This window comes from Pan paniscus, chromosome 1, assembly GCF_029289425.2.
Source record: "Pan paniscus chromosome 1, NHGRI_mPanPan1-v2.0_pri, whole genome shotgun sequence".
In the NCBI taxonomy this organism is placed as follows: Eukaryota; Metazoa; Chordata; class Mammalia; order Primates; family Hominidae; genus Pan; species Pan paniscus.
Genome location: NC_073249.2, coordinates 222,249,697 through 222,267,434, shown reverse-complemented (window position 1 = coordinate 222,267,434; position 17,738 = coordinate 222,249,697). Strand labels below are relative to the sequence as shown.

The 17,738-nt window shown below is 51.5% G+C and overlaps 1 protein-coding gene across 7 annotated transcripts in view; it reads right to left on the bottom strand.

The window, feature by feature from the left end:
- The window catches only part of NPHP4 (nephrocystin 4), a 135,913-nt gene that overhangs the window by 102,935 nt on the left and 15,240 nt on the right, over window positions 1-17,738 (bottom strand). For all 7 annotated transcript variants that reach the window (XR_008621169.2, XR_004670107.3, XM_034954042.3 and 4 more), the window contains 3 exons: window positions 17,395-17,538; window positions 7,121-7,293; window positions 5,332-5,396 (listed from right to left, as the gene is read on the bottom strand). Coding sequence is in view for 5 of the 7 variants with exons in the window: in XM_034954042.3 (XP_034809933.3) it covers window positions 5,332-5,396; window positions 7,121-7,293; window positions 17,395-17,538 (382 nt within the window). In the remaining 2 variants the exon portion in view is untranslated. The remainder of the gene's footprint in view (window positions 1-5,331; window positions 5,397-7,120; window positions 7,294-17,394; window positions 17,539-17,738) is intronic.

Genomic DNA, 17,738 nt, shown 5'->3' with positions numbered 1-17,738 from the left:
CCACCAAGCCCCAAAAGGAGGAGGGCAGCACTGGAGGGAGGCCAGCAGCATCAGAGACAGAGCCCTGTCCTCAGGGAGGAGCCACTTTCCTGGAGTGATGGCTAAGACCAAACACGTGGATACCCATAACGCACGGGAGAACTGGATCCGAACCACGGGACAGATGTGGGTAAAGCACGAGGGGAAACGTGAGGAGGAAAAAGGGCATGAAGGAAAGACTCTGGAGAAATGACACCCGGGAGGAGTGCGGCTACACCGCAGGGCGGGCAGGCCCTGAAGGTGGAAGGAACAGCATTCCCAGAAACGGGAGTGCGGGGAGAGGCACACCCCCGAAACACAGGGCCTAGGCTGCCCTCTTCACATTCCCACCGAACAGCCAATCTTGCTCGGGCCTGATTTTCTCCAGTGACAGGAAGTCCACCACATCCCGAGGCACAGGGCATGCACGTGGTCTCAGGTGGCTCAAGTCCCAGCTGTGGCCGGGCCAGGGACAGCTGCTGAGAGTCACAGCAGCTCATTCATGTTCTGATTTCATAAAGAAAGAGCTAAATATGAACTACTGTATTATCAGAAAAAGAAATTTGTGAAAAACTAGGTCCGCCATGGGGGCTCACACCCATAATTCCAGCACAGGTGGATCACCTGAGGTCAGGAGTTTGAGACCAGCCTGATCAACATGGTGAGACCCCATCTCTACTAAAAATACAAAAATTACCCAGGCGTGGTGGTGCATGCCTGTAATCCCAGTGACTTGGGACGCTGAGGCAGGAGAATCGCTTGAACCCGGGAGGCAGAGGTTGCAGTGAGCCGAGATTGCACCACTGCAATCCAGCCTGGGTGACGGAGATTCCATCTCAAAATAAAAAAAAAAGAAATTGGTGAAACACTGTATTTTTTTAGTACCTAACCACTTCAAACATGGAATCTGCTTACTTTAAAATTTAAAATACTGCTAAAGGCATTTGACCTGAGTGGCTAGTCAGGAGTCACAACCTCTCTGCGGGGGGGGCACACAGGAGAAATAGGAAAAGACTCCAAATGCCCAGACCTCAGACCCAGCCACCAGCTTCAGGATTTTGCCCTACGAATTCACGCACACGCTCAGGGGAAGGGCGGAAGCCCACTGCAACGGGGTTTCCAACCTTTTCTTTTCTTTTTTTTTTTTTTTTTTTTTTTTTGAGACAGAAGCTTGCTGTCACCCAGGCTGCAGTGCAGTGGCATGATCTCGGCTCACTGCAACCTCCGCCTCCCGAGTTCAAGCAATTCTCCTGCCTCAGCCTCCCCAGTTGCTAGGATTACAGGCACCTGCCCTCACACCTGGCTAATTTTTGTGTTTTTAGTAGAGACAGGGTTTCACCATGTTGACCAGGCTGGTCTCGAACTCCTGATCTCAGGTGATCTGCCTGCCTTGGCCTCCCAAAGTGCTGGTGCTGGGATTACAGGCGTGAGCCACCGCTCCTGGCCCAACCTCTTCTTACAGAAACCCCTAAGGGTCGGTATGCAGGTCTATTCAATCAATCATGAAACATCAATTCCACGAAACACCACAGAGCTGTAAAAAGAGTGAGTGCTTTCTGTGTACTGATAGGAAACATTCTTCTAGACAAATTGTAAGGGAAGAAAGCAAGGTGTGGAACAGTGAGTAAGAAGAGGTCAAGAATCAGATGCAATACTGGACAAGCGCATTAGCTTCTGTGTCCGTAAAACGACCCCGGAAGGGTCTGTTACCAGGGCAGCCCTGATGAAATAACAGCAAAAGTTCCTTTTTCTCACTGTTTTCCTTCAGTCCCTTTATCTATGGGTACAGCTGCTTTAAAGGAACCAGATGGCAGGGATGCCACCAGAGCTTCTTGACCCCTGACCAAATACCAGAGAGAGATAGAGCCCCACGAAACTGCTGCAAACTAGAACAGGTGAGCCCCAGTTGCCTTTAGACCATTAGCATATCATTATAATGCTAAAGACCATTCTCCAAGAGAAGACCACCGCGTGTTCTGTACAAGCCATGCCTGGAGAAGCATGTTATGATCTGCGTCAATGTGCCTGGGGTCCCACCCTCCCGGCCCGTACCCAGTCCTTCATCTCCATGCCTCCCACTGTCCAGGGAGAAGGTGCCTTTAAAGTGAGGGCTCCCTTCTCCACTCCCTGGCCAGTGAGTAAAACCTGACTACCTTTTCCAGTTGGATATTCTTTCTTTGCAGCCGACACAAAGTGGGAAAAGAACTTGGTTCTCCAGTGACAGATCCACAAGAACCCAAAGAGAGAGGTTACCTGGTAGCAGGTGAGGGGATGGGGAAAGGAGACCTCACTCTCAACTTTTTATATGTATATATTTTATATATATATAACACACATATAAATATATTATATATATAATATATAATACACATATTATATATAATATATAATACATATTATATATAATATATAATACATATATTATATATAATATATAATACATATATATTATATATTATACATATATATTATATATTATACATATATATTATATATAATACATATATCATATATAATACATAATATATAATACACATATATTATATATAATATATAATACACATATATTATATATAATATATAATACACATATATTATATATAATATATAATACACATATATTATACATAATATATAATACATATATATTATACATAATATATATAATATATAATACATATATAATATATATAATACATAATACATATATATTATATATAATATATAATACATATATATTTTATATATAATATATAATACATATATATTATATATAATATATAATACATATATTACATATAATATAATACATATATATTACGTATAATATAATACATATATTACGTATAATATAATACATATATATTACGTATAATATAATACATATATATTACGTATAATACATGTATTATATATAATATATAATACATATATATATTATATATATTTTTTTTTTTTTTTTTTTGAGGCAGGGTCTCACCGCCGCCCAGGCTGGAGTGCAGTGGTGCAATCATGGCTCACTGCAGCCTAAAACTCCTGGGCTCAGCAATCCTCCCACCTCAGCCTCCCAAGTAGCTATGACCACAGGGGCGCACCGCCATACCCAGTTAATGTTTGTATTTTTTGTAGAGATGGGGTCTCACTATGTTGCCCACGATGGTTTCAAACTCCTGGCCTTAAGCAATCTGCCCACCTCAGCCTCTCTAAGTGTTGGGATTACAGGTGTGAGCCACTGCACCCGGCACTTTTTTATACTTTTGGATTCTGAATCATGCGAGTGTATTGCCATTACCAGCAAATTTTGGGAAATGCCCGCTGCAAGGATGAGTGAAGGGCCCCGCAGCAGGTTCCTCCTCACAGCCTCCACTCAGGGCCAACAGCTTCCACACAGACGCATGGACATGTGGACTGTGGACGTGGAGCGAATGTGGTGGCTGTCTACTTTGTTCTCAGGATACTTCTGGACAGAAAATCCCAGCATATGACTAATTAGATTCAGTTGAAAAATAACCTAAAAGCCAGTCTTCAGCAACGAAATGAAGTTCCTGACTGGCTGTTCTCAGTAAACTAAAAATAAAATCCTGAGCCCCCAGTGGACTGAAGGGACCTCCTCTTGGCCTAGAGGACTCCGGAGCAGCCTTGAAAACTGAGTTCCGGGAGCGACAGGAGGGGACCACACAGGCCCCCACATGCCCCGGCCCATGCTAGCCACCGTTAGCCTTTCTTCCCTCAGGACTGGAACCAGCCCTTCTAGAGACTCCATCACTGCTGCTGGCAGCGATCACCCACCGCTCTCCCTCTTCTGGATAGTCTACGGAGGGCATGCAGGGAGGGCTTTCGTGTCCCCTGCTTCACCTTTTGACATCAGAGGCCGAGAACTTCCCCTCGGGTCCTGCTAGTGCCACCACGTTTTGAACACTGTGTCCCATAAAGCGGCATGGGACTCAGCTGCGCACGTGCACGCTTCTCTCATAAACACGCAGGACTCCTCCTGGGCTTATTAAAATAAGCAGGCTCAGCCCCCACTCGGCAGAAATTCCTCTTCCCTCTGCCCCTCTCTCGAAGGGTCTGTTTCTGGCTTCTGGCTGGAGGCTACACTTCCCAGCCTGTCAGAAAGGCCACCTGCAGGCTGCAGCCCTTTATGAGAAATGAAGCTCTCCTTTCCAGTCTCAGGAACCTCATCACTCTTCAGCTGACATCTCCTATCACGAGATTGTCACCAAGACCAGTGAGGGGCAAAGGGAGTGGGTTTGACGTTTTGTTTTGTTTTGTTTTGTTTGAGACAGGGTCTCACTGTGTCACCCAGGCTGGAGTGCAGTGGTGCAATCTCACCACACTGTAATCTCTGCCTCCTGGGGTGAAGTGATTCTCCCACCTCAGCCTCCTGAGTAGCTGGAACTACAGGCACACACCACTACACCTGGCTAAATTTTTGTGTTTTTTATAGAGACAGGTCTTACTATGTTGCCCAGGCTCGTTTCAAACTCCTGAGAGCTCAAGTGATCCACCTGCCTCAGCCACCAAAGTGCTGAGATTACAAGCCTGAGCCACCGTGTCTGGCCAGGTTTGACTTTTAACACAAGCCACGAGGCACACATGACATCCCCTTCGAGGAATCTGGGCAGCATCTCACCTCAAAGAGACAGAAAAGTCACCCTCCCCAACAGATCCACCTCCAGCCACTCTTCCCCACCCACACTCCCCCAATTGCTAGGCAAGCACAGCCTCTGTGCTCTGAGCCTCCCTGATGTCCTTCTAGCCCACTCCCACCCCTCCCACCACACGCCCTTCCTGTCATCCTCCAGGCAGGCAGCAGCAGAGCAGACCGTCATCCCCATCCTTCCCAAATGGCTCCCTCTGGCTGCCTGGGAATGGCTGGTCACTGAGGAACAGCAGGAAGCTCTCCGCCGACCCCTGCTCTGCTCTAAGGCAGCCTCTCAGCCATGGGGCCTCGCCATGCTGGAGATAACCGATGGCTGTGCGGTCAGAGGTTTGAGATAGCCGGTGGCTGGTGACAGAGAGCTACTACTTCATCTGGTGAGCAGAGCTGTTCCCCTCCCTCAGGTGGCTCTCACAGGCGCTCCCGTGCTCATCCCCACAAACCAATGCCCTCCCTCAGGGCTGGTGTGTTTCAGTTCTTTACTTTCTGCCAAAAGTCCAAGGCCACGAAACATCTGCCAAAACCTCTTAGATAAATTAGCTAAGCGGATAGCAGTTTACACTGAGAAAGATCCCATTCAGAGCTAAAGGTGGGGAACACTCAGGGAAGGCACGAGAGCAGTGAGTGCTGCCAAGGCCAGGTCTGGCTCTTACGCTCTGCAGGGTCCTGGAGAAGCGGGTGCAGGAGGGCTCTGGGGGTGCCATGGTACAGCCGCAACCTGGAAGACAGGACCCAGAGAACAGTCGTCAGCCACGTGCGCATTTCTCAGAAGGAAAGCACATGGAGGCCTCAGCCACCACCATGCCCACTAGAGCTTTCTAAACTCCACCAGTCCCACCCTCTGCGGAAGGCAGAGGCAGCTGAGGTCAGCAGCAGCTCCCCAAGCCGTTGGTGCTTGTGGCCAAGCATGTCTGGCACACACGCAGCCCCAACCAAGGCAGCCTGAGAATTGAGGAGCTTTCCTGGAAAACACCATGGAAATTTACAAAACTCTGAAATGTCTCAAGAAAGACAACATCTGAGGAATTTCCACAGCTGTATATCTGGAGCAGTGGTTCTCAACCAGCGATGATTCTGCTCCCTAAGGCACATTTGGCAATGTCTGGAGACATTTTTTTTCGTTTGTCACAACAGGGCCAGGGCGCAGGGAGGCAGTGCCCTGGCATCTAGTGGGTTGCCAGGGATGCTGCTAAACATCCTACAGCGCAGACGACAGCCCCGCGACAGCAAACAATTATCCATTCGCAAGTCAGTGGTGTCAAGCTTGAGAAACCCTGATTTGGAGTAAACATGTAGGCTTTAACCCTGGCTGAAAGGATGATGCGCCAGCCTATCCACCCGTATGCCCGGCTCCTACACAGAGCCTGGCACGCGACAGACACTCAGCCAGCATGTGCTGAATGAACACCTACTGCCTGCCAGGCACCTGTGAAAAACACATCGCTCAATATTCAAGCAGAACTTACGAGATATGCATTATCATTATTCCTCATATACAGATGAATAAATTCAGGGTCCAAGAGCTCAAATCACTTACCTGAAGTCCCACAGAGAATCAGTGCTAGAGTACAACTTTGGCCCATATCCATACTACCTCAAATCCATCGCTGGTGGTCAAAGCCAGCCCTTACTCCGGCCTAAAGAACAATTCCTTAAGTCACTTAGAAATGGCAAACCCAGCCGGACACAGCGGCTCACGTCTGTAATCCCAACACTTTGGGTGGCTGAGGCGAGCAGATCTCTTGAGCCCAGGAGTTCAAGACCAGCCTGGGCAACATAGGGAGATCCCGTCTCTACTAAAAACACAAAAATTAGCCAGGCATGGTGGCACACACCTGTAATCCCAGCTACGTGGGAGGATGACACACAGGAATCACTTGAGGCTGGAGGCGGAGGTGGCAGTGAGCCAACGTTGCACCACTGCACTACAGCCTGGGTGACAGAGCAAGACCCTGTCTCGAAGAAAAAAAAAAGGCAAACCCCCAAGCAAGACACATCCCACACTATGCTATTATGGACACACAACTTTAGATGACAAATGTACAGCCTTCTACTGCCACCGTAAGACGAGCAGTTAAACCACCATAGAAAGATGCTGGAATCTGGCCAGGCGCAAAACCCCATCTCTACTAAAAATACAAAAATTAGCCAGACATGGTAGCAGGCGCATCACTTGAGGTCAGGAGTTCGAGACTAGCCTGGCCAACATGGCAAAACCCCGTCTCTACTAAAAATACAAAAATCAGCTGGGCGTGGCACCTGTAATCCCACCTACTTGGGAGGCTGAGGCACGAGAATCGCTCGAACCCAGGAAGCGGAGGTTGCAGTGAGCCGACATTACACCACTGCACTCTAGCCTGGTTGACAGAGTGAGAATCTGTCTCAAAAAAAAAAAAAGACAGACGCTGGAAAACCCCAGGGTTGCAGAAACAAGGCAGGTACCTTTTGTCCTGGGAAGCAGAGATAGGAGAGTCCGGCTGGTTGCTGAAGATCCGAAGAATTCCAAACCCACAGGACAATGTCTGGAGGCTCCCATCCCGTTTCTTGCCCTCAGCGACCACTTCCACCACAGCCACGATATGAGGGTGGTTTAGGGATGTGTGAAAATACAAGGGCTGCAGAACAGAAGCCAGAGGATGGTCTGAGTGTTCAGGACACACACAAAGAGGACATGGGCGCTGTCCCCACCCCCGAGACCGCCTTCCTACACATGCCACAGCATCCGGAACCCTCTACCATGCCCTCATGTGGTGTACCACATCTCTGCAGGATGCCAGGGAAGCAGGCACACTGAGGTAACTCCCTCAGACTGAAATGTTGGTGTCGGAGCTCTTTATTCCAGAGCACCCAACATCCAGGGCATCAGACGTCTGCTTCCGCTCCAGGAACTTTCCATTCCCTAGGAATTCCACCACAAGAAACACCAACAGATCCCAGGCCCACTAGAGCAGAATGGGGCTAGAGCAGCTATGCACCCAACCCTGCAGGGGGACACACCAGGTAGGACTACGGTTAGATCAGCCCAAGACATAACACATCCACCACTAAAAAGACACGCACGTGCTGATCAATTCATGCTCCTAGTATCGCCTGACACTCAACACGGACAACTTCGATCACACCTTCCCAGTGCTGCTTCGTGCGTAACCATTTTGAGTTCCATCTGAACTGTATTTAAACTATTAACAAGAAGAATCCTTGAATTTCTTTAGGTGCTAAGTAATTATCCCCAGTTCAGAGCCCAAAAGACGAAAGTCTTTTTATGCCGAAAATCACCTTGAGATCATTTTATTAAAAGATTTCTCAAGATCTAAGCCAAGTAGATGATATTCAAATTGATCTTAAAAGGTTTTCCACTCACACCTTCCCATTCCCAACATGCCAATGGCCAGCCTCTGCCTCCGCCTTCCTGCCAGGCCCAGGGAGAGGAGGCCTGGGAAGACAGCACAGGAGACTCAAACCCCTCTCTGCATCTCATACGGGCGCTCCCACTTGGGAATGAAAGCACCTTCACTCTGCTGCTGCTTTTCTATTGCGTTAAATTCAATGCAGTTTTTTTATTTAAAATTAAGGGGCCTGGGGTGGTGGCTCGCACCTGTAATCCCAGCACTTTTGGGAGGTCGAGGCAGGAGGATCACTTGAGCTCAGGAGTTCAAGATCACCTGGCAACATAGCAAAACACCATCCCTATGAAAAATACAAAAATTAGCCAGGCATGGTGGTGCACACCTGTGGTCCCAGCTACTTAGGAGGCTGAGACAGGAGGATCACTTGAGCCTGGGAAGCAGAGGTTGCAGTAAGCCGAGATCACGCCACCGCACTCCAGCCTGGGCAGTAGAGTGCAACTTTGTCTAAAAAAAAGAAAGAAAGAAGGAATGCCATAGCACAGCAGACAGAGATGAAGACACTGACTGAGTTTGCTAATCAACAGGGAATGCGCATCCCCAGGCATCAGGAGTGGTGCTGAGCCCATACCCCAACACCCCAGCTGGGGGGCAAAGCACAGGTCACCAGCTGAGCACAGAGACCGCCCCCATAAGGCACAAAGAGGTAAGGAGAGCCGAGGCTGGTCTTCCGCTCTATGACTTAAACTTGGAATAATCCTCCTATTAACGAGTCATTACCATGGTGTCACCGAGAAAACGTTTACTGTAATCACAGACTGTCAGCCCAGGATAACAGAGAGATGCATTAAAACATCAGCCATGAGATATAAATCGTTATTCTATTATCTTTTATTGCAATATGATGAAATAATGACCACTTACAGCTGACAGGTGGTTGGACTAAGAGAGAATTATGTTTGTTTCCAAGACTCCAGAACCGCTTTTAAAAAGCCCCACTGCAAAGTCGAGTTGGTCATTATCTCACCTTTTCTATTTATACCTGTGCTTATCAGTCTTACAAACACTACCCACTTTTTCTATTGGCAATAAACATTTTCAACTCTGATACCCAGCAACAACAATCTGCCAGCCTAGAGGTCACCCTGAAATTACTCTACCTGAACCGGGTGGAACCTGCCGCTACGGGCATGTCCCAAATACAAGTTTATGGCTATGCCTCTCCCTTCTGTTTACCACTAAAAATAATCACTCTGAGGCCAAAAACAACAACAACAGCAACAGAGCCCCAGAGCTGCTTGTCTCAGCTGATCCAACCTTAGAATCTAAAGAATTCATCTTTAATCAGAAGAGTCAGCCGCTCCAAGTGCAGCATGTTTGAAAAGTTCAGATGGTTGTACCAGTACAATTACTGATTGATAAGGACATATGTTCTTTTCCAAAAATCATTTATTGACCCTCCAGTGTGGGAACAGCCCCAAGCTAAAGAATTTATAACGAACCTGGAAAACACAAGTCAGCTTTCAAGAAGCTCGAGCCTCGAAGGCTTCATAAACGACAGATGAGGCAGGCACAAAACTGCGAGCAACAGAGCCACATGGCTGCACCCCTCGGGTCACCCCGGCAAAGTCATATTCGACCAGGTCACCGGTGCCTGACCACCCAATTCCCGCCTTACTCAGCCAGGCAGCACCCAGCTGAGGAATACCTGTACACACATCCTTCAGTCTAGGGAAACTTAACGAACGCCACTGCCATGCATTTGGAAAGGAACATTCTCTACACCAACTGAAATTGCACGATTAAAAGGTTAAGTCAAGCCCATCAAATCGCCTACAGGGCAAGGCCACTTGAGACAGAGGGAGACGGGCTCTCTGTCACCCCTGCATCGCAGCTCACTTATCTGCACTGGTCAAGTTTCCTCCTTGACAGCATAAACAGATTAATAAATCATTTAAATGCTCCTGTCTTAATGCCTTCATCTTCAAAAACAGGGACACCATTTTGCCTCGGGGCCCAGTTTCCATTTTTCACCCGCGGTGATGGAAGTGGAATTGGGCCTCTGCCGATGTGCCTGGATGAAGAGGCTGCAGCCGGGCACCCCCCATGGCACGGCCACGTGACCTGGCACCTGCATGACATGGGCTCCTCAGACAACGCTGGGCAGCAAGGCCAGAGAGGAGCTGAGCAGGAACAGAATGAGTCCCTTCCAAAGAACTGTTTTAATAAGCCTTTAACAGGATATCTTCAGCCAGGCAAACAATGCAGAGACTTCATGCAGTTCCTACCCTCTGGCTCAGACTCACACTGCGGGTTCGGAGGGCTTCCCAGACACTACCCCTCAAAGACAGCAGGGATCGGGGGAGCCCATTGATTTCCACAGCAAAGCATCATGACACGGACAGGGACAGCCCCCTGCCCCACGAATTATCCAGCCCACAATGTCAGCAGTGCCAAGGTTGAGAAACTCTCATTTGGAGTAAAAATGTAAACTTTAATCCTGGCTGAAAGGATAATACACCATCTTATCCATCTCTGCACTTCCAGCTCCTAAACACAGCCTGGCACGCAGAAGACCCTTAACCAACGTTTCTTGAATAAAAACTACTGCCCACTGGGTCCCTGCTTATGGAAAAGCACATGACTAAATACTCCAGCAGCACTTGGGGATGCACACTCTTATCTCTCATGAGCAAATGAATGAAGTCAGGAGGAGTTAATTTTTTTCTTGCAAATTAATTTAATTTCTTTCTTTCTTTTTTTTCATAGGTTTTTGGGGAACAGGTGGTATTTGGTTACATGAGGAAGCTCTTTAGTGGTGATCTGTGAGATTACGGTGCACCCATCACCCGAGCAGTATCCACTGAACCTAATTTGTAGCGGGTTTTTTTGTTTGGTTTTTCTTTTTTGAGACAGAGTCTTGCTCTATCACCCAGGCTGGAGTGCAGTGGCGTGAATCTCAGCTCACTGCAACCTCCACCCGCCGAGCTCAGGTGATTCTCTAGCCTCAGCCTCCCAAGTAGCTGGGATTACGCGTGTGTGCCACCATGCCCAGCTAATCTTTATATTTTTAGTAGAGACAGGGTTTCACCATGTTGGCCAGGCTGGTCTCAAATTCCTGATCTCAAGTGATCCATCCACCTCGGCCTCCCAAAGTGCTGGGATTACAGGCATGAGCCACTGCACCCGGCCTCAATTTGTAGTCTTTTATCCCCCACCCTCTAGGACCAAGGAGTTTAAATCACTTGTCTGAAGTCCCACTGGGATCAGTGATGGAGTAGGACGCTAGCCCATCCTACCTCAACTCCGATGTCCATGGCGAAAGCCAGTTCTCCCTCTGGCCTAAAGAGCAACTCCTTGGCTTACTTAGAAAAGTAAGCGAGCAGACATGATTACAACCCAAAGCAAGAAATATCTAACCCCAGCTCTACCAAAATAAAAACATTTAGCTGGGTCTGGTGATGCATGCCTGTAGTCCCAGCTACTTGGGAGGCTGAGGAGGGAGGATCACTTGAGCCCAGGAGTCCAAGGCTGCAATGAGCTATGATTGCACCATTGCACTCCAGCCTGGGCAACATAGTGAGACCCCATCTCTTAGAAAAGAAAGATCCCACACTATGCTGCTGTGAACACACAACAACAAAATGGACAAACTTACAGCTTTCCATTGTCCCCAGATGACTGACAGTTCAATCACTGTACAATTAAACACTGGAAACGTCACAGAGACCAATCATTTCTCCTTCTGAAAACCATTTTCTTTCATCCTCTCATTTCAGGTTCCAAGACCACGGCAGTGGTTTCCATTGTGCCAGAGAGGAAATTAGCCCTCCCCAGCTGCAAACAGACAGGCACACAGGGCCCGAGTTGGCCTCCTAGAGCCATAGAGCCTCCCTCTGTGGAAGCAGCTCGCTGGGACACGAAGCCAGCTTCTTGCTTTTGTTGTGACGACGTTCAGGACATGCCTGCCCTCTGCCGAGCAAAAGCAAGAGCACAGGAGCAGCCGTCGGGCTCTGCAGCCAGGGCTTCCTGCAAGCTCCAGAGCCAGGCCCAAGAATCCAGGCCCTGGAAGGGCTCGCAGGAGTTTCACGTGGGTTATGCTGATACTCCTTGACAGCATCCACTTTTCAATGGGAAATTATAGCACGCTCATTGCTCTGACGAGTAAGAGCCGCTCAAGAGGGGCTTTCTCATGGCTGTGATGACGGGAAGAGGCACAACCCAATCACCTGCATCCCTCTACCAGGGCAGGTGACTGCCCCGCTGCTTTGGCGACACTGGGGCTGGTGCGCTCTGGGAGGAAAGATTCCCCTGATGGGGGTTTAAGCTGTTGCTGGAGAATCACGAGGATTCCTGCCCAGTAACTCCCCCCAAATAAATAAAGGAGGGAAAAGAAGCCAGTCACACTACACCAGCCACACACAGTCATTAAGGAAAGAATCCAAGGGAAAAGTATGTCCACCTCAAAAAGAAAACTGAGAAACTGCACAGGACCGTGGCCTCCAGCATTATTTTTTAAAAGACACTTTTTTAGAAGTTGAATGAATGATTCGCTGGCTCAGAGGAAGTGGAGGCAATTCCTCCCCACCAGGAAAGGTCTCAGAGAACACAGAATTCTGAGCTCAGAGCTGAGACGTGTCTGGGGACTGCTCTCCTGCATATGGACCCAGTGCAAATAATTCATCATTTGCAGAAAAAAAAAAAAAAAACACCCAGCTCTGGATCAAGACAAGCCTTCTGTGTTCCAAGTCTCTTTCAGGACATCGTTGTTTGCAAAATCATGCCACAGCCCCCTCTCACGGGGTCATGTGTGACATGGGCACTCCACAAAACCTGAGCATGCAGGGTCCATGCGCTACCACGTGGGGGCTGGACAGCCACGGGCGCTCCAAAGGCGGTCCCCTGCTACCGGCAGCTCACCAACCCCAAAGCAGATCCCCCCAAACCAATGATGATAGGCAAAGACCAGAAAAACACAGGCAATTAGTAAAGCCAGAGAAAGATCTTTGCCAACTCTCAGAATCACCCCGAAAAAGGGCAAAGGGTGTTTTATGAACCTCTATTTCCACAGGGGTGTAGACAGAGCAATTAGCAGACAGGGTGCGAACATGCTGCCACACCCTCACGCCTAAGAATGCCCACTCCTGGGAGCACTCTGCGCTTCATCCACACTTGGGAGCACATACATGTGTACATGGATGTGCACACGTTTGCACACACAGTTAAATAACTAGTTAACTAAGCTGGAACAAAACCTTTGCTCTGTATGAGAATGCCAAGGACATGGAGGAAACTGCCTGGTACAGAACACGCTGCTCAACAGCTTGGCAGGAGGGATTCATTCCTGGGGCACCACTGGCCTCTGCTGCCCACACAGGGCATAGCAGCTGCAGACAGCAGGCTCCATGAATAGCACGGGGGCTTCAGCATCACCCTCACAGCTGAAAGTGCCCTGGCCACACCACACTGTCCTTGCTGCATTCCCTTCTTCAGCGATTCCAAGTCCAAGGGTGCAGATTTTTCCAGAGGTTTTAAGGACTATGTTCCACTAGTCCCCCGGGCCCATCCCCAGCCTCAACAGGAGACGCACCCAGATGACAGGCCAAGGCTGAGCCACGTGGCTCCCACAGTCGGCTGCCCTTGGAGCCACCAGCACAGGTATTCCAGACTCCGAAAAGCCACCAGCTCCTAGTCTCCCTAACACATCTGAATCGTGAACTGCACAGGCAGCATGACACGCAGCTGCCAGGATGTGGTGAAATGCAAGTGCTGCCCAACTTCCGCCGCAACGGAAGCCCTCGGGGTGCATGAACATGATCCCGAGAAGGGCAGAGAGAGGCATCCATTCCGAAGATCGTCCTACCATGTGACTGGAATTCTACAGGGATCAGGATTCTACAGCCCAGAGAGTAGGGAGATGGAAGCCCCCGCTTCTGGCCTGCGCAGCACGGATCCTTAGGAAGGTCCGAAGCCTCTCTAAACGGAGAGCTGAAGTCAGAGGGGGTGAGGGAGGAGGAGGGAACTGGCCCCAGCACCTCGGTGACTGCAAGGCATCCCTGGTTTCAGAGCATACTCCATCCCTCAGCATTCTACAGAACACTTCAGAACAAAATGCAGGGCTCCTCAGAAGCAGGAGGTCACGGAGGCCACAGCAGGTGGTGCTGTCAGATGCACAGGGCCGTCGCTCCCGCCCCCACCCGCCACATGGGAATAAGCTGGTGGAGTTATTCCATCTCCATGCACCTCAGTGTCCTCCTCTTTAAAATGGGTACACAGGACACTGACCTCCACAGGAGGATGACAGGCATGAAATGACGGCATGCTTCTGAGCCGATGCCTGGCCACGGGAAGCGCCTCCCGGTGAAGGATGGCTACCTTCACCACCCGCCACACGGCTGTCACAACACCAGGTTTCGGGGGGCTCACTGTGCACATCTGAGGAAGCTAAAGCTAAACAGCTCTATCCCCAGCAGTTGGTCTGGCATTGCCAGCACCAGGAACTCATGGCGAGCCTCCTGCCACAGCGCAGGCCCGAGGGGACCCCCTGCCCGCGCTGAAACAGCACTCTAAGGGTTCATCCGCAGTCACACTCGTGATTTACAACATGAAACCTTTCCTGACACGGCTGGCCAGAGAGACCTCTGAGAGGTATTTGCATTAGCTGTTTGACAACCTTAATGTCAGACACATCCTTAGCTGTCCAGACATACACTCTAGCAAGGCTTTTTATTGAAGCTTCATGACCTCTGGGGTCATTCTCTCCCTCTACTACCCATGCAAGGAAGGGCAAGAGTCAGGACCCATCCATGTCAAGACACACATAATCCAAGCGCTGGGTGATGGTGGGGTACGGAGAGCAACGAGCTCGTGGCCCCAGGTGGGGGTGCTGACTGGCCAGAGCAGGCCCCCACGGGAAAGGCATACCTGGGCAGTGGTTACCTAGAGTAACGTCTCAAAGGACGGCCACTGTCACCGCCACTGTTACTCATCATACAAACTGTCCCAATACCAGGCCTCTTGGGGCCTCCTTCTATATACCTAAGATCAAACCAAGACAGCTGAGACCCTCTCATCACCTCTGTTGCCTCCACACTGTCCCTGCTGCACACCCGTCGTGCTCAGACACCATCCCTCTCAAACTCCCCCCACTCGAGTTCAGCTGTGAAGCAGCAGCCAGGCATGGGAAAGGCCTCCATGACATCGCCGGCTGTTAAGAGTGAAACGTCAGCGTCCCTAAGAAGACCCTGTAGAACCCAGCCAGAAGGCACGACGGGGCCACCCTGCCAACCCCACCCGTCAGCGAACCTGGGCTCTCCTCTCGCCCTAACACCCCCGGGTCTCCCTGCTCTGCTTGAAGCAGCCTCGTCCCTGCTTGTCACGGAGCCAGTTTCTTTCTCATCCTGTAAGTCCCAGCTTAATCAGCAGCTTCGCAGAGAGGCCTCCCTCGTCACCCACCTAAAGCAGGTCTCCACGTTCTCCTATTGGTCTCCACGTTCTCCTATCCGTCTCCTCCTGAGAATTTAACACAACTTGCAATTACTCTGTTACCTGCTCAGTGCGTCTCCCAAACAGTCTGCAGTTCTGTTAGGTGAGCGCCATCATCACCCTGAGCCTAGCATGACGCCCTGCAGAGAGCAGGTGCTGAATGGAATGCATGCTGTGCAGTGAACCACAGAGACAGAGCACGCCGGCCCGCAGGGTGGCCAGCCACAAGACCACCTGAGCGAAAACACGCTGCTCAACCAGTGCCCATCCACCTGCTGGTCTCAAGACAGAAGGCACAGGTGTGAGTCCAGGCTCTGATACCTGCTACCTGGGCAAGTCACTTTACTAAATCTTAGTTTGTCTATACAGGAGGGAGGGAAGAAAGGAAGGAAGGGGACAGTGAAAGGGAAAGGGAGGGGGAGGGGAGGGGGAAGGAGAAGAGAGGGGAGGGGGGAGAAGGGAACGGAGGGAAGGGGAGGGGGAGGGGAGGGGGAGGGGGGAGGGGAGGAGGGGAAGGGGAGGGGGAGGAGGGGAGGAGGGGAGGGGGAGGGGAGGAGGGGAGGGGGAGGGGAGGAGAGGAGGGGGAGGGGAGGGGAGGAGGGGAGGGAGAGGGGAGGAGGCGGGAAGGAAGAGGGGAGGAGGGGGAGGGAGGAGGGGAGGAAGGCGGAGGGAGGAAGGCGGAGGGAGGAGGGGAGGAGGGGGAGGGGAGGGGGGAGGGGGAGGGGAGGAGGGGGAGGGGAGGAGGGGGGAGGGGAGGAGGGGAGGAGGCGGAGGGAAGGAGGGGGAGGGAGGAGGGGAGGAGGGGAGGGGAGGAGGGGAGGGGAGGAGGGGAGGGGAGGAGGGGAGGGGAGGAGGGGAGGAGGGGAGGGGAGGAGGGGAGGGGAGGAGGGGAGGAGGGGAGGGGAGGAGGGGAGGAGGGGAGGGGGGGAGGGGAGGAGGGGAGGGGAGGAGGGGAGGGGAGGAGGGGAGGGGAGGAGGGGAGGGGAGGAGGGGAGGGGAGGAGGGGAGGAGGGGAGGGGAGGAGGGGAGGGGAGGAGGGGAGGAGGGGAGGAGGGGAGGAGGGGAGGAGGGGAGGAGGGGAGGAGGGGAGGAGGGGAGGAGGGGAGGAGGGGAGGAGGGGAGGAGGGGAGGGGAGGAGGGGAGGAGGGGAGGAGGGGAGGAGGGGAGGGGAGGAGGGGAGGAGGGGGGAGGGGAGGAGGGGGCGGGGAGGAGTGGGAGGGGGAGGGGAGGAGGGGAGGGGAGGAGTGGGAGGGGGAGGGGAGGAGGGGGAGGGGAGGGGAGGAGAGAGGACTGGAGAGGAGAGGAAGGGAAGGAAGGGGAGGGGAGGAGTGGAGAGGAGGATGAGGGGAGGGGAGGGGAGGAGTGGAGAGGAGGGTAAGGGAAGGAAGCAGAGGAGGGAGGAGTGGAGAGGAGGGGAAGGGAGGGGAGGGGTGCGGGAGGGGAGGGGTGCGGGAGGGGAGGGTAAGGGAAGGGAGGGGAGGGTGGGGGAGGGGAGGGAAGAGGAGTGGAGAGGAGGAGAGGGGAGGGGAGGGGAGAGGAGGGGAGGGAGCAGTAGTGGCAGCAGCCATAGATGAGGTCAATCATTTCCCAACTTATTCCCAAGAACTCCAAGATTCCTTGAAGGTGACAAGACCCCCATGCCCCTGACCCTTCAACCAGAGCAGCGCAGAGCTCTCTCATCTGTTTAAGACAACTGGCTTCCACATAAGATTTTGTTTGGTAACAATGCGCTTGCCGCTAGACTGAGCTCTGTGCTGCCTGGACCCACAAGTCTGAGACGCGCTGTGAGGTCTCAGCAAGGCCCCACTCTCTGGGCTGCCACCCAGGACCACCCGCACACCCACCCTCCGCCTTGGAGCAGCCCCTGCCACCATCACCAGGGCCCACCTCATTAAAGACGATCCTGGACGGCGGTCTCTTCGTCGGCTTCACTGTGGTTTTCCACGTCCTCCCAAAGAAGTGCCGGTAGGTGACATCAAAGAAAGACACTCGCAGATGGCATTCAACCTCTGACAGTACCTCCAGCACGCCCTAGGAGACAACGGGGAATTGACCCTCAAGAGTCTGAGCACCATTAGCCAGGAGGTCACTGGCAGGCCATGTGGGTGCATATGGGGCCACCTCGCTCAGATATCAGCACCCTGGTTTCCTTATTGGGAGGCTACCTCTCTCCCACAGCTACTGGTCTTGGTGGGGTTATAAACCAAAGCATTTGGCCCTCCCCTGGCCAA